A 20367-nucleotide genomic window follows, 5' to 3' on the forward strand; every position below is an offset into this window, starting at 1 on the left:
AACAGATCTCCTACCATCAGGCTTGCATTTTTTTTTTGGTATTAATGTTTTTGCTGTCGTCAAAAACGTTCCCCAAAGATTTTTTTGTGGCAGTCTTAACTCCTTGATGCGAGTGATGGAAAAACTTTAAAAGACAAGTTGTGCTACGCATGCTAAGAATGTATTGTTACTTTCAATATTTCCATAACATCACCTTACAATATTGTGATATTAAAAAAATTCTTTCCAAGAATGTTGGACACCTGACAACTCTACGTAAACCCCGCGAAGCAGCAACGCATGTTTACTGTTTTATCCTCGTTTTACTGGCGGCCAGTGACGCCGTGGTTAAGGCAACGTGCAAAGCAAGGAAGTCGGCTAAACGAATTATGAAAGGGGTCTATCGCTACGGAAATGCAGGATTTCCACTGATTACCCATACAATCCATAAAATTGTACAGGGCTAACTACTTTTTTTTCGTGAAGTAATTCTTCCCCTTCTTCACCTTCCTGCTCTACGCTCACTAGGGTATTATGGATTCCCTACTGTTCTCCTACCTCAATGTTCATGTATGCAATGTATGCGCTGTATACGTCACCTTTTATACATAGTATTTTTTTTTAGAGTCATGTCTTGTCTTTACTGCTATCAAGATAAGTTCTTCAGTGCAGAATGGGTGAAAAACCTAACGTGGAGTTGTAGAATTCATTTCTGCATTTAGAAACGCCATTGTCTTTAAATTTGCCTCTCACCGAGAAGTACGCAAGGAGATACGAGCAGTAACACGTATATCAAAAAAGAAAAGGGATCTCTGAAAGGAGCCTTTGCGTTCGGTGCAACTCTTAAAAGGCAAGGTCGACGAAACCAAATTAAAAGTGCTGCCGCGCCACTTCATAGTTACTGGTGCCTTCCAATAGGTGTAAACGCTTCTGAGTTGCGTAACCCAGCTAGCGCGCAAAACGAAAAAAAAAGTGACGTAAAACAGACTGAAGTGCAACGCCGCAACCGAGCTGCGCAGTCACTTCCTGCTTTCATCATCGGCGCAACTTCGGCGAAAAAGAAGTTCCGTACACGTGCATAACACAAGCCAAGCAACGACGAGTGCGTTCACGTTTTTATCACACTTGTTTTCGGCTCCCTCTTTCTGTTTTTCTATTTCGTCCCTCTTGCTCAAGTTCATTTCTTTTTTTTTTTTTTTTGGGGGGGGGGGGGGTTCTGAAAATGCGCGTTTCAGAAAAAAAAAGCAAAAATAAAAGCTTCGACTGCAGCCTGCAGCGCTGGCGGTGTAGTGCACAGCACACTGGAGAAAAAGTGTAGCGGGGGGGAGGGAGGTCGGGGAGCGTTCCGAGCGGAAGCGCAGAAATTGCCCCGCCCGTCCGCATCTTCCGATTTCATGGATGCTTATGCCTGCATCAAACGCGACTGACGTCAGTAGTATTTCGCAAGAGCCACCAAAAGATGCTCTCCCCGCCACCGCCCGCCTCTCCTGGGGGTTTTACTGCAGCATAAACAGAGTAAGAGTTGCGCACGAAAAACAAAAGAAAACGTCAAAAACAAGGCGAGCCGTAAACGTTGAGGCCGTTGCGTTCGTGTGGCTCCGCGTAGCTTGCCAAGGGAGGAGTGTAGCAGGTGACGCAACGGACGCAACGCGCATGCGCCTCAGCGTCGCGCGGGTGTGGTGTATACATGTATAGAGTGTAGCGGTTCGCGTTATCAGCGCCGCAGCTTCGTTGCATGCGCTATATACCCGGCGGTTCCAGTGGGGACTTTGTTTTGCTTCCACCTCCCATTGCCCCCCTCGTTCATCGAGCGCAGTATAGTAGACTGCTTGGCTCCCACGCGGAGCTCCGGTTATCGCCGCTGCGCACTCGTCTGATTGTGAATGCGCCCTGCATTGTGCTTACCACTCCATCGCTCCGTAACCCGCTCAACTTATTCTCCTCCTGTTTATTTTTTTGTTGTTGTGGTTGTTGTCTCGTATGTGATGACACTATCCGTTGCGAACAGCATCTCTGAGCGCGCAGCGCAACCCTTCCTTCTTTCTCTCTTCTTTTTATCGTTCTGTCTGCGCCTTAGCCTGCATCGAGTGAGCTTTCGGACTGTGTCCAAATCGTCGCAGTCTCCATTGTCCGGCAGGTCGTTAAGGGCGTCCTCATCTGAATCTTCTACGAGAGGAGGTCGTTTCGGCTCAGTGCGTCTGTGGTTGCACCAGCGCTGTGAGGAGATTGTATAGACGCTGCGGCTTTCGAGATCATAGATCGGCTGGTTTTCTGGGTAAATGTATTCGCACAGATAGCGCTGCTTTCGCTTCAACTCTGATTGCTACTACAATTCCCTAAGTTGGCTCTTTCATAATGCCGCGACAGAGATGAAGATAAACCGGCAGCTTTTTTTTTCTTTTTTTGAAACCGCGGGGGTATATTTTCTCATGTGCGCCGCCTTTGTGCACGAATTGCAGAGAATTTTGACACTTGCGCTCTAAAATCTCGACAATACTCGCGTGCGCTCAAATGCACTGTGTTGGTGCACTGGAGCTGCATGACAAGAGGTTGACTCGAACGGCTTGGAATGCTGTATACGCCATTCCAGTGATTGTTCTAGTATTATAACACGAATTCTCCCCTCACCAAAACTTCTTCACACAGCATGAAGACAATCTGTAGACTGCGATTCAAATGTTTGATATTTGTAAAGGCTGAGTCTTTAGTTGTACTAAATTTATCTAGCATCATGGACACGTTGAATAAAAGTCTTGGCGAAACCTCAATTACTGCAGCGCCGTCTTTGTGTCACTCTTTGCTCGTTGTCCTCATTGTGTAGCGCTGTTGCAAAAATTCTGAATCAGTACCAACTCGCCCAGACTTCCGTTCTTCTGCAATTACTGCACAGATTCTTGGTTGTTTAGTGTGCGCTCGCATGTTAGTAATGCTTAGAAGTGAGATCGTTTTTGAGTCAACATGATTCGTGCTCGTATTTAGCAACCATCTTACTGTAAATAACCGCTTTCTGTACGTTATGACGAAATCAGACAAGTTCGATTACTTGCAGCTGGAGTTGGTACAGTTTATATGACAGTGCGTTTCAGGCAGTTATATTTCATTTTCACCTTTTCCAGCGCCAATTTTTCTCACTTGTTGATAACGGCGACACTGAAGCCGTTATCAAAGGACAAACCACGAAAGAAACGTGGTGGGAAAATTAACTAAAATTGGGATCACATTGTGATTCGGTTTATGAGCTGTCTGCTTACATTATCCCAAAGTCTTGTCCGAGTCCGGCTGCCGCCTATAACAAATACACCTTCGTTTTCAACATAATATTGTTAGGAGTGCACAAAAAAAAAAAACCTAAGAATGACTTGACAAAAGAATTCTGCCCTTTCTACAGGAAAAAGCGTCAGGAACAGAGTAGAGAAAAGAATAAAGTGTAGTAAAATTTAGAATAACAGACTGTTCTGCTAGTTTATGCATTTTGCTAGAAAATGGCAATGGCGTTGACACTAGAAGGAGAACAGCATATTCAAATATAAATTTCGGGAAAGTGCCGCGAAATAGAAGCATTCTACTCTGGCTATCATTTGCCGAGCGTACTTCACGGTACCATAGTAAGTCTACGACGTCATGACGAATAGCTGCATTGAGTTTCCTCCCGCAAGGCGTCTGATGAGTCTGATGCCATCGTCGCGGTGTTGCGAGCATATTAAGCTTTTGGTTAGTATGTTTTTCCAGGCTTGGTCCCACCTTCGAGTGGTCGCTTTCGCGTGGAAAAAAAAAAAAGTAGTCCATTAAACACGTCCCTTCTCCACTGTTTGCTTCGAATACACGTCCGACAACATTGTGAATATGCGCTGGAGAAGGATGAGAATTACCAACGTGAAAGTTTTATTGCTGCCCGACAACCAACCTTAACTCGGTACCGTAAGCGCTTTTACCGCACATACGCGGACGTGAACCGCTCCACTTGAGGACCACACTTCGAGTAGCGCAAAGTGTATTGCAGAGAAAACACACACACACACATATTAATAGATGCCAAGGAAAGGGCGATAACATACTGTGTGCACCTATAGCATTTCAAAATTCGTCGTAGACGCTCCATATCACAAAACTATGGGTCCTTCCGGTCGTTCGCCGCGATAAAAAGAACAAAATCCATCAACAGTTTTCCCTAAAACCGACAGCAATGTCATAGCAATAAAACATTATGCGGTGTTGAATTTATTTTTGGGAAAATCCGCATGCAAAGCAATTACACCTTTTTCTCGCAAGACCAACACGTAATGAGGGGACGACAAGCAAATATGGCTAAATTTTTTTTGCGTTCTCTCTTCCCTAGACTACCTTCTCAGTAAAGTAATCATTAAATATTCTAAAACTAAAACTGCAATAGCTCACTCGGAAAACTTAACTCCGTTAAACTTCCTAAAAGTTACACAAATTCCTACTTATTTGTCATTTCGGAGCATCGAAAGCGGAAAAGCAGCTTTCAAATTTTTATTCGCGTTCGAATTCCATGCCTGCTACATAACTATACAGAAAGGCTATACCTTTCCTGTGCACAATACAGAATAGAAGCCTAAAATCTAAATAATACTAAGAACACACATAATGGAGAAGGTGCTACCACTCACAACTAAGTAAGTATTAACGCGTCTTGCTTATTCTGGAAAATATTTTGTACGTAACATGCAAGACTTTCACAAGTCACATATCCAACCACGCATGTTACAACCGGCCGTTGCACTGTTCTGAAGTGTCTCAAGAAACGCGACCATCGAAGGTCTTTCACTGCGCACGCTCAAGTTGAACGCTTATAAGTGAACTATTAAGCGCGCACACAAAAATCGAAAGGCTAGCGTTGTTTCAACACTGAATTTCCACAGTGCGTAATCGACTGACAATGTGAGCATTCCATGCAGTGCCGCAGGCCTGTGCTCCCCAGAGTGCTGTGTGCTGTGATCTTCCCTCACTATGTGTGCTCTCTTGCTGCATCGCTTTCAGTTAAAGTTGCGCATAATCTTTCAGAATTTCTTGCGCGTGTCATCTTCGTACTTGAATATTCCAGAAATTATTAAAGCCTGTTTTTTGTTCTTATTCCTCGTCTAGCATAGGCGAACCTGTGTCATTTGCAAGATGCTCTATTTGCCTACCTTTATTCTACTTAAGCTTATGCAAATAAACTGCAACGCTGAAAGCACAAAAAAAATTGCCCCTGTTCGAAGGCAACCACAGCTGTTTGAACGTGCTTTACTAAACAAATGTGTACATAAGAACAAGCTGTGGAAATAAACGAGAGCAGAGTGAGGCCGGCTTGAGAGCCTTTGCTCCTCCAGCGATGCTTTCCGCGTGAAACAAACAGACAAGCAAACGAACGGACAAACAGACAAACAAGGAAGCGGTCACAACAGTATAAAGTTCCCGGAAGAAAGACGAAGGCAACCAGTCAGAGGAAGCAACAGCAACAACGGAAAGAGAAGCACCATGCCAACAAGAGTCACTGGATTGTTTCGGAGCATCAATGGTGAGGGCTTAACCGCCATATTGGCTCCAAGCATTATCAACGGCCGCGGCCATTTTGGTTCCAAGACAGTAGTGATACAGTTCTTTGGGTGTAACCTTTCGTCGTTTTCGGGTTGGAGTGTAGCATTTCGTAACCTCTGATGACGTGCGGACTGCTGCCAAGTTAGCCTTGCCACTGCACTCGACGCTTTAGCGAATACACTTTTGACCCATCGTTCTTATGTGATGCGACTTGTATGATCAGTGCAGTAAGCGCACTGCCACATTGTCGATAAAATTCGAAGCACAGGTCTAATGCGTCACAGATAAAAAGACGCAGTTCACTTGCAAGACAGTAAGTGCTTCTGTGCGCGCGCAGCGAGTGTGCGTTGGCGAAGGCGAACTTTGGAACAACGGCAACAGATGGCGCCTGTCGCGGCGTCGCTGGTCACGCAGCTGCGAGAGCGAGTGTCCGAACGCAGCGCCGCGCCACCACGTGTGCGCAGCATCAGTAGCGATACTCTGGCAACCATATCCAGTGACTCTACTCCATGCTTTGAGTACAGGGAGTGAAGAGTGACAGGCGAGAAGAATAGAGACAAACAGGAGCACGCACGTACACTGATGATGCAACAACAGCTGTGCTCGGCCCTTGGCGAAAAGCCCGGCCTAGTCACCGTCACCGGTGGGATGGGAGTACGGACAAGCGCTGCAAAACCTACCTTTCTTTCTTTCTTTCTTTCTTTCTTTCTTTCTTTCTTTCTTTCTTTCTTTCTTTCTTTCTTTCTTTCTTTCTTTCTTTCTTTCTTTCTTTCTTTCTTTCTTTCTTTCTTTCTTTTGATCTCCCTGATAAAGCATACCACAGCTAGCACATATGCAATAAATTTGGTCTGCACTTGTGTGTGCTCTCTTCGTGGGTTTTTTGGGATTAAGCTGCCCCATATTTCGGGCATTTGAGGTGAAAAGTTTAAACAGTGATGTTCAAAATATGAGTGTGTTTGCATGCCTGCGCAGAATTCGGGCAGCTCAAACTTTTTTCGTCCATACTGGCAATGTATAGCGATTTCTGCACTCGCAGCATTAGTTCTCTGTCGCTAGCTTTGATTGAAATCTAAAAAAGAAGTGAATTCTCTAAGAGTTAAGGAGCTGCGTAGACCGTATATTTGGTTAGATTGCTTGTCCTATCACACTGTCTTTTTCTACCGTCTATCAGACTGCCTTCTGGGCCTGACGCATTATACACTTATAACTCGACTGCTAGTTCGTACTGACCTTTCCGGTTAGCAGTAAGCAGTGGCGGTTTTTGTCGTTGTTTTTTTTTTTCATTTTGTCTGCCCTCATTCTGTACATCTGTGAACTTACATTTGAATGAGGGCCGCCCACTGCACGGACGCTCCGGCGTTTCGCTAAGGACCGAGCAGCGTTGCAACGGTGATAAGACCTGCTGCGCAGAGCGCCGGCCTTGTGTGCACAAGAGGCCATAGAGAAAGGGACGGTAAGGTTAGGGGGAGCTGGCTGGCTGCGTGAAAGATGCAAATAAAATGCGCCAATCACCGTTTCATGGCACGACCACCTAGGTTAATGATGCACAGACGATGTCATGTGCAAGCAGGCATCGTTCCGAGTGCCCATGCAAGGAAGTTAGGCTCTGAGAGGACCAGAAACGCATACATCGCAGCAGAGGTTCATTTTGATCGGCCTGACTCCATTTTAATCAGGTGATAAGGATCGGAAATTAGCGTATCTTTTTTAGACACAAGCCCAAAAAAAAAAGAGGGGTTCTGTGCGTAGAAGAGCTATAGAATACCCTTGGAATGGCGCTCCACGGCTATTTTTTCTTCCCTATATTTTTCTTCTCCAAAAGAACAAAAACATAAGTGTGGTTATACTACTCGGTGTCCCGTTGCCCTTCATGTAGCTGAATAACAGCGCTAACTTGGACGGTGACTGAAGGAAGACAGATAGACGGGCGCTGTGTCTTCCTTCAGTCCTCGTCTAAGTTCGCGCTGCTATTCAGGAAAAATTCGTAGCAACTCGCGCAAGCATCCGCTTTAACGTCCTTCATTTAGGCTCCCTTTCCTCTTTCCCATTCCCGACGAGTTCTTTAATTCAAGCATCGTAGACAACTATAGTAAGCGCCATCGAAAATTTAGAAAACAGGCTTTTTCATCAGGACCTCTTATCTGAATTTGTAGTTAATGGTAGGAATCGGTCCGTAAGCGCAAATTTTCTCATAGTCTCAGCGCAGGTCAGAGTGCCCCTTCACATCATTTACCAAAGTCGGAACGTCAATGCTGGCCTCCACTGCGGCTTGGCGAATCCGGTCCCCTCATGATTTGGCGCCCTACTCCAGCCAAAGCTAGCGAGGACTCGCTTTCTGTTAGGCAGGGCACAGGCCGAGCCAGTTTTCTAAGAGCGTAGACGAAGCTTTGCAACATTAGCTCGGTACTCTACTTACTCTCATCACAAGGCTCATTCGTTAACCTAAGATTTCTGGCAATATGATTGTGCTTCTCTTCGCGTCACCAAATTTGCCTTAAGCATGTTGTTAGAATGTGCCGAAAACTATTTTCAAAAACTGTCACATCAGTGGACGTGGCACACTATCTTCGAATTCCGTATAAGCCACATGTAGACCTTAGCAGGAGGATCTCCGCCAGTCGATTGGCAGCGGTCTACTCTAGCTACACGAGGTGTGCCGGAGGTAACCGCGAGCTACGTCTGTTCAGCTTCGTCTCGCTGTTCAGAAATGGCTCAGCCAAGAACGCAGCGGGAAAGCGAACGTTACGAAGCGTCACGTTAGAGTGCGCCAGAGTCCGGCAAAGCACCCTCGGTGCTCAGTTTTAGCCGATGCTGGAGTACCGAGCCCTAGTTCCGGCTTCCTCACCGCACATTGTGGGGCAGCAAAGGAAGCGGTCGAAACTGGGGCCCGCGCCCTTCATTTGCCATCAGCTTGAGCCAGACTCGGGGGGCAAAGGGCGCGCGGTTCCCGGCCCTTCACAGCAGCGGTGGATCGCCGAATGCGTGTGCTGCTCCCCTCCGACAGTATTCCAATGCCGAGACGCGCACGGGAGTGGCACACCGGTCATTCAGCGATTCACCACCGCGGCGAACAAGGTGGGGAGAGCACAAGCGTAGGCGGAGCGGGAGGCGGCTACGGAGGGCCACGAGGGGACTCACATGCGGCATGAGGTGATCCGTGCTGCCCACACGCGTCACCTTGTTGCGATTGAGGAGCTTCTTGAGCATCTTCTCCACCCGTTCGTTGAACTTCATGAAGGTCACGTAGGAGGCGTAGCAGAGGAGCAGCACCAGGGCCTCCCACCAGTAGATGGTGCTGTCCTTGAAGAAGTGCATCAGTATGATGAGGATCACCGAGTAGAAGGTGACGTCGCGGAATAGCGGCCACCAGGTGAGCTGCAGCACCGACTTGGAGAAGATGGCGCACATGGAGATGACGAAGAGGATGTTGAACACGGCCGAGCCCACGATGGTGCCGATGCCCACGTCGTCGAACGAGATGAACACCCCGATGACGCTGGTGAAGAGTTCGGGCGCCGAGCCGCCGGCCGCCATGAAGGTGGCGCCGGCCACGTCCTCGGAGATGTCCAGCTTCACGGTGATGACGTCCAGGGCGGGAATGAAGAACTCGTCGCACACAATGGCCAACGCCACGAACATGTACACCATGCCCATCACGTGCAGGATGACGGCGCCCCGCTTGAGCTGGTCCTCGTTAAAAAGGTCCTCGGGAAACTGGGCGCTCTTGGCCGGCTCGGTGCCGTTGTGCTCGGTGCCGTTGGCGGCGGCGGTGGTGCTCAGCAGGGAGCGGGAATGCCATGCCAGCGGTTCGAGCTGCGGAGGAAAAACGGGATATGACGACAGGCTTGAAACAAACTGTCTCTCAATTTTCTCTTCAGAAAAATTGTCACCTTCGAAGCAACGTTGTATGCCTTGTAAAGATAATGTGTTACGCGCGATGTAAAAGCTGAATTCAATAAAAATGGAGGTTATGAGACGCTGTCTATATATCCAGACCTGCATCGTGAAAATGTGGCATTCCATCATCAATTTGAACTCAATATCCCAACGCTGCAGACACTTCACCACTGATATATCTCTAGCGCTATCTCTTACTATTAACCAAGCCTAGAAAGTTTTTTCCTAGCGTAACGTACTACGCGTTATTGGCGCGACGAATGAGTCTGTGTTTTTTTTTCTGCATTGCCTTGTTGAGATATACTTCTGTGTGCCCATTTAAACGAGATCTATAGCGTCAAGGTTCTCTCCAGCGATGCCTATTGCGTAGCCTACTTCCAGAGATTTGACGAGGGTTGTTGATGTTGTTGTATATTGTAAATTAAGTATTGTATATTGTATATTTATTATTATACGGTATATTTACTAAAATAAATCGTCTAGGGTAGAGAAGACACCGGCTTTGAGCGCCAGCACGAAAGCAAAACCTTGTTTTACGTTTATTTAAACAATGTAACCAATGTTTCTGACCTCGACTAGTGTAGTTCTGAGTCCACCTCCGAGACCTTTCGATTCGTTTTTCAATTTTTTACTTCCGGCTTGCACCGTATCATTTCCTTTTAAATTTTTTGTTCCTGTGTCCACGTTCTTTTTCTCAATGGTTCCTCTCCTTCATGACTTTTTATTTACCTTCCCTCGCCTGCTGCCAAGACAGAGGTAGAGCCTAACCGCCATTGCTCTAACATCCCTCAGTTACTCTATGTTCGTTGAGTCTAGTTTTCTTTTTCGGTTTGAAAACAATAGGGCTGTTCCCGTGAGAATCTTGGCGCAAACTAAGAAACAATCGGTGCAGCAATCTAATCAAATTTTCTGAGCCTCTGAGCAATTGCGTGCCCTACAGCGGAATTCTCTCCTACGGTACGTAAGATCAGAGTTCTTAAAAAAATGCCTCGAAGGAATCCTGTAAATCTAACAAGAGTACAGATTGAGTTACTCAAAAGAGTGACGTACAACATGCAATATCAAAAATCATCGTAGTAACGACGTAACCAGAGGCCAGCTAACCTATTGTAAGCACTTCGCATTATCTCCTGCCACCACAATGACAAGCTCACAATAAACGACCCAACTTCCTTCTCTCCTATGTTTTTCTCCTAAGAGACAGATACATGACGGTTTCTCTCCAGAAAAGAAGGTCGGTCTTCTCCGGTATGCTATGGGGAAGGAAACGGCCAGCAAGCCACCTCCGTATACTGTCACCCATTCTACATAAAAAAAAAAAATCAGCAGACATTGTAATCAATGTTGGCTTCACTGACTTTTGGCATCTTTCAAATGTATACTGTGGAGGGACACACACTGATATCCCTACCCTTGCCTAGTTGTCAGCCGTTCTAGTTACGTTCAGCCAAGAGGGAAAGTACTTGCTCTCAGTGGTCCCTGGTCGCTCACCGCTTTGTGCGCTGCCTCCACTAAGGCCTCCACTAAGTGGAAAAACCAGTCGAGTACGCTATTTTCGACCTTGTTCGCCGATTACTAGAGACATTTCCGTTGTCTACGACTTTCAATGACATGAACTTTCCGAACTCTATCCTTGGGAATCTCGTCCGGAAACCGCCATCGGACATCTGAGAATCGTGAATTGGGGAATTGAGAATCGGAAATTCTGTTTAGATTGAGACTGGACAATCGGGAATCCGGGACGCACTCAGATACCAGAGAAATTTTTCGGAGAATTGAGAATTTGGGAAATGGGAAAATCGGGGGTCGAAAAACCCGGACACTCGTAGCGGGGAATCCAAAGGGCGGCCCACTCACGCCGTCGCTGCGGTGCAGGAGGGGTTCGGCCTTGCAGCCGGCCGAGGGCGGCGCGTGGAAGTAGCTGAGGCAGCCGAAGACCAGCACGGCCGAGAGGAAGACGAGGCGCGGGTCCCGCCAGCGCCTGCGCAGTCTGCCGCGGAGCCCCGCCAGGGTGGAGGTGCAGTGGCCCCCCATGGCCGCTGCGGCCGGCGCAGCCAACGGGGCTGCTGCACGGCCGGTCAGGCGGCGGGGGCACTCCGGCTGCTGCTGCTGCTGCTGGACCGCTGGGCGACCCTCGCGGGGACGGGTCCGGGTCCTCTGGGCGGCGTCCTGGCCGTCGACCGGGGCCGCATCTGCACCACGCCAGACAAGAAAGGCGCCTTGAAGGCACACACGGAATTTCAAAGAGCAGCAAAGTGCACAATTTCTCGCCACTTCAAAAAGCACCCAGCGAGTTTTTTACGTTATGTCATTGGTTGGTTGACTGGGGTTTAACGTCCCAAAGCAACTCAGGTTATGAGGGACGCCGTAGTGAAGGGCTCCGGAAATTCCGACCACCTGGGGTTCTTTGACGTGCACTGACATCGCACGGCACACGGGCCTCTAGAATTTCGCCTCCGTCGAATTACGTTATATCATGTCATGTTATTTGATGTTGTGATATGCTATGTTATGCTATGTTAGGCTATGCTGTGTTTGTTATTTTATGTTATGCTATGTTTTCATGCTCTTTATGTTATGCGATATCATGTTATGTTATTCTAGGCTATGCTATGCTATGTTATGTTATGCTGTGGTATGTTATGTTGTGTTGTGTTTGTTATATTATGTTATGTTATGTTATGTTAGTTATGTTAGTTATGTTATGTTGTGTTATGTTGTGTTGTGTTATGTTATGTTATGTTATGTTATGTTATGTTATGTTATGTTATGTTATGTTATGTTATGTTATGTTATGTTATGTTATGTTATGTTATGTTATGTTATGTTATGTTATGTTATGTTATGTTATGTTACGCTATGCTATGCTATGTAGGGTTTAACGTTCCGAACCTGTTGTTCTATCTTAGGTCAGATTATGAAGATATATGAGGGACGCCATAGTGGAAGACTTGGTTAATTTCGACCATCAAGGGATCTTTAACCTGCGCTAGCATCGCACAGCACACAGCCGCCTAGCAATTTCTAGTCGCAAACGTTGGATGGAGCGTCGTTTATTATAGCGATCAATAGCCGATGACGAGCAGCTTCGACATTGGGGTAGTGGCTCTTCTCTGCGAATTTTTTTTCTTTCTAGCCTATAGAATACTACTGAGGCATGGTGTTTCCCACCCGAGTCGCCGATTTGTTGTCTTTACACATCCTTTTTGCAATTTTTTTTATGCAGGCAGGGAAAACTCATCAAATCGATAGATGATAGGGTTCCACAGTAAAGCGCCATACTTGTTACATTCGCAAACGCCGTGGTACCAATAGCAACGCATTCTGAGGCAAAAATTTCTCGATGCATGCGACCACACGCATCTCTAAAGAAGGAATTTTAAACACAACCAGCAGAAGCAAGATTCTTGTGATCCTTCTGAGCAAAGAAGTAGAATAATGGAAAGGTATAAAGCGTGTCGTCTGCAGCGGCTCACAGAGGTGTACCGTAGAATACGCGAGTGTCTCCAACATCGTTCTTCTTGATAAACGACGCAAATGCGGCGATTCTATCGGCTTGCATCCGCTTATATGCATTGCTTTTTATTTGTTTCATCGCTTTCCTTGCGCTCATAAAGACGAGCGGTCGTTCTTTGCAAGGCTACACCGACGGACCATCTTCATGCCCCTCCGTTTATTACTTTATTTAGTATTGCATTATACATATTGTGTGTGCGTGCGCGCGCGGAGGGTTTTGGTTTCCCCTTCGAGGTTATTATTTTCTGCGGATCTGTGGCTGTGATTTTTTTGGGTTTTTTGTTTCTTCCGCTGTGGCTCCTAGCGCGCATTCATCGGGGTACGACGGCGCAGTAGAACCGCAGAAACAGTCTATGGAACGGTCGCCAGCAGAGCTCATATTTCACGGGTTTGCACAATGTCCAACGCTCGCCATCGAAGGCTGCCGCAGCCGCGCAGCTCCCGAGAGCAACACCAAAGGAGCCCGCTTCTCTTCTTCTCACCCCTTCCCTCTATTCTCCGGGCTGCCCCTGACTCCGCGCTATCTGCGCTGTCCACTCTCCGCACGCTTCCGACGGCCAGAACGGAGAGATACTTGATCCTCTCGTCGGGGCTGAAGCCAGTTCCTCAAGCAAACTAGCCTTTCACTTTCTTCTTGATGTGGCTGTTGTGCCTTATAGCGGCGTCCCATTCTTGAGACGTGAGTGTTCATATTTCTTGTCCTTCGTACGAACTGCGGCTCAGGTTCCCGTTCGAGAAGAGGCCGTCCGTGTTGGCAGAAAGAAAGACCAACTACCTCGCAAGCGTGATTGCGATGTCATAACGGCAACCGTTTCCCCGAATGTCAAGTTTCTGACCGGAGGGGACGAGAAAGGAAGAAAAAGCGAAAAGAAGTGTTAATAAACGACTCTGGTGCATGTAGCGTCGGCAGATCCATAAGTAATTTGTGTTAGAGAGCCTTTTTTCACAAAAGCATTGGATCTCCGGGGTAGCAAGGTGAGCGTTTCATCCAGTAAAGAGTAATAAAGTTGTGCCAATAAGAAAAAATTGCATGTCTTCCAAATTTACAGCGGCTTTGAACACTGCATAAGCAGTGCGTCAAAGAGGTCTTTTTTTTTCTTTTTCGTTCTCGTCAAAACAGTTTCTTCTTCATCACGCGCTCCCAAAACCGCCCGTCGTTTTGCAGTTCCGAGCTGGCGTCAGCCAATCTGGAACCCGCATTCGCAAAGTCGGCAGCCCGTAACGTCACGCCGCGACTATCTACACTGGCCAAGCGCAGCCAGCGACTACCACGCTGCTGCTTGTGAGGCATGCATGTTGCTTCCGGGCTTGACTCTACCTCATCTACTGCAACAACTCAGCAACTCTGCACACGATAGTATTGTACAGTAGGGCTACTGAGACATCGGTTTGTATGGTATTCATATATTCCACAAGCAGCAATGGCAATAACTGCAGCAGTTAGATTTGTTGGACGTGTGCGGCGGAGGAGCAAGCTAGCCAATCAGGGGTCATATTGTTACGTGGCGGCCAGGCGAAGAATGAGGCGTGATGAACGATGGATGAGAGATGATTTAATGGTCGCTGGCCTAGCGCGAGCGCTCCGTCCTGCGCCACTGCCAGCTTCGTCTTCTTCGTAACATTACCCGGGCCACCGAGCGAGTAAACTGAAGAAGACATGGACGAAGCGATGCGTGATTCAGCGATGGCTTCCAGGGCAGAAAAGAAGTGGCAAAGAGATGAAATGCTGGCCGCCACGGTGGATGAGATGATAGGCGGATGAGTCCCGATCCACGAAGCATCCGGGCCGTAGGGTGCCAGGAGCTGACGGCCGAGGTCCTTGGACGCACCGAACGGCAGGAGCAGGGGGGCGGTGTCCTCATGTGTGGGCAGGGTCTTTGGTCGGTCGGGTCATTATGGTCGCGGCAACGTCGTCAGTTCGTCGTGTCTTGTGGACCGGGCGGGGGACGGGGCTGGGGTGAGCGGCGAGGTCGGTTCAGGTCGGGCGGGCTGGGGCACGGCGCGGCGAACCAGCGCTGGACGCCGACGCTCCGTGACCAGGATGGCGATGAAGGGACCCCAGCATCTCACACCAAATGTTACGTGGCGGCCAGCCGAAGAATGAGGCGTGATGAACGATGGATAAGAGATGATTTAATGGCCGCTGGCCTAGCGCGAGCGCTCCGTCCTGCGCCACTGCCAGCTTCGTCTTCTTCGCAACAATATTCCCAAACCTGCGCCCATGTAAGAAAGGCCTTGGATTGGCCGTCAGTGGTGCTAATGTGTTCTTTGATGTCGCTGATAGTTAGGTGTCAGTTAACAGCCAGTCAGTGAGGAACGGTTCTGTCAAGCGAACAGCTATGAGATCTTGGCGCCTGTTCTGTTAATGCGAGCTTTAAGTCTACAACACTGAAAGCTTTTTGTGAAGCAGAGTGTAATGCGACACAGTAGTAATCTAAACTCCTGATAACTATAGTTAACGCAATGGCTGAGTTCGTGGGTGGCACAGATATTATAGTTCCTCATGAATCGTTCTGATAATAACTTTGAGCTTAAGACGATGAAAACGATTTCTGCTTCATTGACCACGCGTTCGATTGGCCTTACGATAACGGAGTACTTGTACGAAACCCGGCAAACAACAAGAGTGCTTCACATTGGGCTTGTTGGTAATTAGCATTATAGTGCATTGTGCTTTCGATAAAGTTTATAAAGAATGGGTAAAAAACAAAGAACACGAAAGCGCATCCATGTCTTGTCGTGTTTTCCCGTTCTGCGTAAAGTTTTCCGAAAGCGCAACAATCCAATTTCATGCTGCAATATTGCAATACATTGTGTCAGTGGAAGTGACCCGTTTTTACGAATATGTACTCATGAAAGCGAAAATTATGCACTGCGTTGGGAGGGTTTACATTAACACACGTCCATCAAGAAATGACCGCCACAGAACACAGGCTATGTGCTTCTGGCCGCAGGAGTTCGCACAATGACAGGATCTTAAACTCCAATCAAGTAGCTAACGCTATACTGCTTACTTAGAAAAATAAATCTTCGGAAATAATGCAAGATAACACATTTTACCTGTTCGTTTCTAACGAGCAGTTAGAGCACTGAAACTTCAGGCAAACCTTTATAGAGCTGTATACAGTACAAAAAAGAAAAGTTTACGATGAACACATCTTCATCAGCTCTTTGCGCCTTAGCTATCATTCGTTATTATTACAAGGGCAGTGAATTATTCAGCCGAAAAAATTGTGCAAATTACTGTGTTCCTAACAACCTCCTTCTATTATAATGCATTGGCAAATATGTTTTGTGCTCTGAAATAAAGGCGCATAAAAAAAAGAGCCCTGGCTGCTAGAGAGGTTTAAGGCATTTTTTCGGAGAACGCTACCTACCGTAAATGCTAAATAACACGCACTGCGAAAATAAGACTGAGTTAAGACGTGATTTCTTTCTGCAATAAAAGGAGTGAAGGGGCATTTCGCTGGCACCAGTAATTGAGCCCCAATAGTGCCGGCTTAGAAAATAAGCCGTCCCCTAACCTACATTCTAGATCAATAGAGACAAGGCTTTGAGCAGAATGGAATGAAATATATTTCGTGCATGGATTTAACTACATCGGCTTTTCAATTATGAAAATAAGAAATGGAATAGTAAAAAAAAAAAGATTAAAGGCTAGAAGAGCTAGAAGTACAGGTGTTCAAAGAAAGTTGGCTCCGGTTTTGTTTTGTGTTTATCGGTGCGCATAGCTCTCTCCTATGGGGTGATTAACAGCTGTCGATCTGAAGATCCAACTCCACGCAACCTGATTTGGGCCCCCGGTCACCAGGGACTCCAGGGAAACGAACAGGCCGATCAGGCCGCCCGCGCACTCTCTCACCGGGCTATCTCCCTGTCCTTGGAAGGGTACTCCCAATCAGACAATCTGGCCATTACATTCAAACAAATTACCGATTACTACAAGGAGGAGCACCGGCGCTACCCGGCCCCTTGTAAGGGTCTGGATCGCGCTGACGAGCGCCTCCTCATCAAAATTCTCACTAACACTGTACTGTGCCCGGCGGTGCTTAAACATTTCAATACATCCTTTGATGGCACGTGCCAGTTCTGTGGGGAGGTGTCTGACACCTTCCACATGGTTTGGGCGTGTCAATCTAACCCATCTATCCCCCCCAACCCCAACCCCACCAGAGAGGACTGGGAGGCGGCCCTGCTCGGCTGTCAAGATCTAAAGAGCCAAAAGGCCTTGGTTCAACGGACGCGGGCGGCGTTGCTTGCCAATGGGGCCCCGGAATAGGGGCTCCACCTAGTACTGTGAGGGGAAAGGGCCAATAGGGTCCTACCCCAATCACCTTTCTGTAAAAATTTAATTGCCCATAAATGTTTTTCACCACCACCTATCTAAATCAGTCAAATCCGCAGTACTCTAGGCTGCTGCCTGGCTCGTTTGTCCAGTAAGAGGTGATCGATCAGCCCATTGCGCTTACCCGCTAATTAACCTACTCATCTATCGTGACTAATAATTTATAATGAGCTTTGCTTAGCATACATCATCATTACCGCAAAAGGGTATACAAGAAAAAAATGATGGTTTTGAGGAAAGAAATTGAGGCAGTAAATGCCTCACTTATCGATGGACACCTCCACGCTGCCGTGAGGGAAGGAAAGAAGGTGCAAGTGAAACACGAAAGAGGTGCCGCAGTGGAGGGCTGCGCCCTAATTTCGAACACCTCGGTACTCTTAACGTGCACTGACATCGCACAGCGCACGGGCACCTTTTGAGTTTCGCCTCTGCACAAAAAAAGTGTCAATGCGCAACTGCAAGGGGAGGGCGCTGGGAGAGAAAAAAAGGCGTGCTGGGCGGACACCTGAACTGTGTCGTGAAGCAAGAGGAGGAGAGAGTGTAACATTGGCGAGATAAAGATATGAAACTTGTTAAGACTTCGGTTTGGTTTGGTCTGGTTTGGGTTTAACTTCCCAAAGCGACTCAAGCTATGAGGGACGCCGTAGGGAAAGGCTCCGGAAATTTAGACCACCTGGGGTTTTTTAACGTGCACTGACATCGCACAGCACACGGGCCTCTAGAATTTCGCCTCCATCGAAATTCAACTGTCGCGGCCGGGATCCAACCCGTGTCTTTCGGGTCCCCAGTTTAGCGCCTAATCACTGAGCCACTGCAGCGAATTGTTAAGACTTCGGAATGCTGCTACTTTCAGGATGTTACTCGCATTTTTACAATTTTAAATTTATTTTTGCTAAATGAACACCGGCCTTCTTTTTCGGCTTTGCACTACACATGCTGCTGCGTATTCTGTGTATCTTCTTCTTTAATTACACTGTGCCTCACCAGCGTTCTGTCGTGCGGTAGTTTACTCCTGAAGGCTAACCACCGGAAGCGAGATACGAGGCAACTTTTTTAAAGTAAAAATGAGAGGAAGAATAACGAGGCAACGCGGCCTTTATTGCCAGGACTGTCGCTTTCATGTCACAGCGTATTTTCATAGTTTCTTCGTGCCTTGTTTTGTAAGCTCTCTTTGCTCTGATTCCTGTCTACTCCACCTTCCTCTTTTCCCCTTATTTTGTTTCCCACCAGCTTCCTTGCACGGCGCATGTCATGCTGGACTTAACCTTTTCTCCTTATATGTCGAGCCCGACGCGGGCAACGCACGAAAGCAGAACGAATGGGTAAACACAGCTTGCGTCAAGAAAATTATCCTTAAACGTACAACAAATTTATGCTAGCCGAAACAATTTGGCGGTGCTTTTTTCACTCACTTGTTTTCCAGTTTTTTTTTCTGTTTGTATCCTATCATATACATTTCAGTGAACAGTCCACTTTGTTTCACTCGCAAGCTTTTGCTTTTCTTTTTCAGCGCCGTTTTTTTTTTCTGTACAGCGAAAATATCCCCCAAACATAGGGTAGGATCAACGCGTGACGTGAACCGCGAAGTGGTGTCCTCTCAATTTTTTTCTTTCGGTATGCTGGCCCGACAGTTAGATTAAGGAACATAAAAAACAATCAGGCAACGTCTGAAGTGCCAAAACACAGTACACGACAAGAAGCGTCGCTGGCGGTGTCCAGGCAACTGAACCAGGCAAACAAGGCTTCCAGTCAAAAGCAGAACAACGGAAAGGGGCGTTATCCCGGATCATTAGTTTCCGTTTTCCCGCGCACCCGCCAATTTAGCTCAGTGCAAATGCCACTTAGGCTGGAGAGTAGAATATTCGAGTTAACTTAATTTTCATTTCCTGCCTTTTGGCACATGTCTACAGCTGAACTGGTAAGTTAGGTACCGTATTTTGCGGAATACACGCTACGGACTATACACGTTTCAGTGTTAAAGTCTTACGCTATGTGGACTGCACAGCATATTTGTCTTTAACATTTTTCATTCTAATGTGTAATTTTTATTCTGGCGTTGCACATTCGGTTCGTGGGGACTGTCTACCAGACGCGGCTAGTGTAATAAAGTACTATTTTTTAGCCAGAACTGAGCTGCGCGGACTATATACCGGGTGCGGTCTACTCTGCTGAAACTACAACAAGCAAACAGTGGAGCTGCTGTCGCTACCAGGAAACCAAAAGATACGGTAGGATACATAGCAGAACACCGAATACAAAGATTTTTTTTTTTTTTTTGCCACGTTGATTGCTGGAAACGTGCTTAAGTACTGTCAAAATAACGCACCTGGCATCTTCTGTTCTGATCCAGCGCCACTGTGGCGCTAGACGGGTCTTTCCTTACAGCCAACATACAGAGCATGAGTGAAGCCAGGTCTGGGATGACCTACACATATGTACTGCTCTTAAACAGAGCAAGGACCTTCGACACATGCCTTGAAAAGCATACAAGTAAAGAGCTCGCAACTTACAGATGTCTTCTTTTTTTCCCCATTTCTAAACCTTTTCTATGCTTTTTTTAATTTCACCTTGCTCAGTAAATTGAGCGTGGCGAAATAATTCTTATTTATCTGATTATTTTACACAATAGTGCAATTTTACTTTTTCTTCTTGTCGTCTCAAGTTACGACCTCTCATCCCCAGTGTTTCAAACAAAGCAGATAACAAGAGAATCGTAAAGACTAAGAAGACAAGCGTACCAGTTACTGTTTCAGTTTTAAAAAAGAATGGTACCGATTGAAGTGCTTAAGTGAGCCCAAGTGCGAAGCTAACGCTCCAAATATGTTCACTAGCGGAAACACCCGCGTCGCATTTCAAGTTCCGTCTTAGTTCATCCCCAGTTTTGCTCAGCCCTTCGCCATTCTGTTCGCCCTTGTTAACTGTGACTAATCTCCAGGGTCTTAGTCGAGACGTGAGCTGCTGCGGGCGTTTATATACCAGTCGGCTTCAGCTCGTTTGGCTTTTTGTACACTAGCCCAGGGACCAAACTTTTCACAGCATGATCTGCGGTCGCATGTTGTTCGCCCATATTATGGCTTCTGGGGCTATCG

General features: G+C 47.1%; 1 protein-coding gene across 5 annotated transcripts in view; it reads right to left on the reverse strand.

The window, feature by feature from the left end:
• Nckx30C (solute carrier family 24 member Nckx30C) overlaps positions 1 to 20367 on the reverse strand; it is a 197517-nt gene that overhangs the window by 100156 nt on the left and 76994 nt on the right. For 3 of the 5 annotated variants that reach the window (XM_089543427.1, XM_089543423.1, XM_089543422.1), the window contains exons 2-3: positions 11275 to 11609; positions 8659 to 9333 (exon numbers count right to left, since the gene is read on the reverse strand). In XM_089543427.1, the coding sequence (XP_089399553.1) occupies positions 8659 to 9333; positions 11275 to 11451 (852 nt within the window). In that variant the 5' untranslated portion in view covers positions 11452 to 11609. The remainder of the gene's footprint in view (positions 1 to 8658; positions 9334 to 11274; positions 11610 to 20367) is intronic. The other 2 variants (XM_089543428.1, XM_089543424.1) reach the window with 1 other exon arrangement.

The sequence above is a fragment of the Amblyomma mixtum genome, chromosome 5, assembly GCF_055824585.1.
Source record: "Amblyomma mixtum isolate Tamu chromosome 5, ASM5582458v1, whole genome shotgun sequence".
Classification (NCBI taxonomy): domain Eukaryota; kingdom Metazoa; phylum Arthropoda; class Arachnida; order Ixodida; family Ixodidae; genus Amblyomma; species Amblyomma mixtum.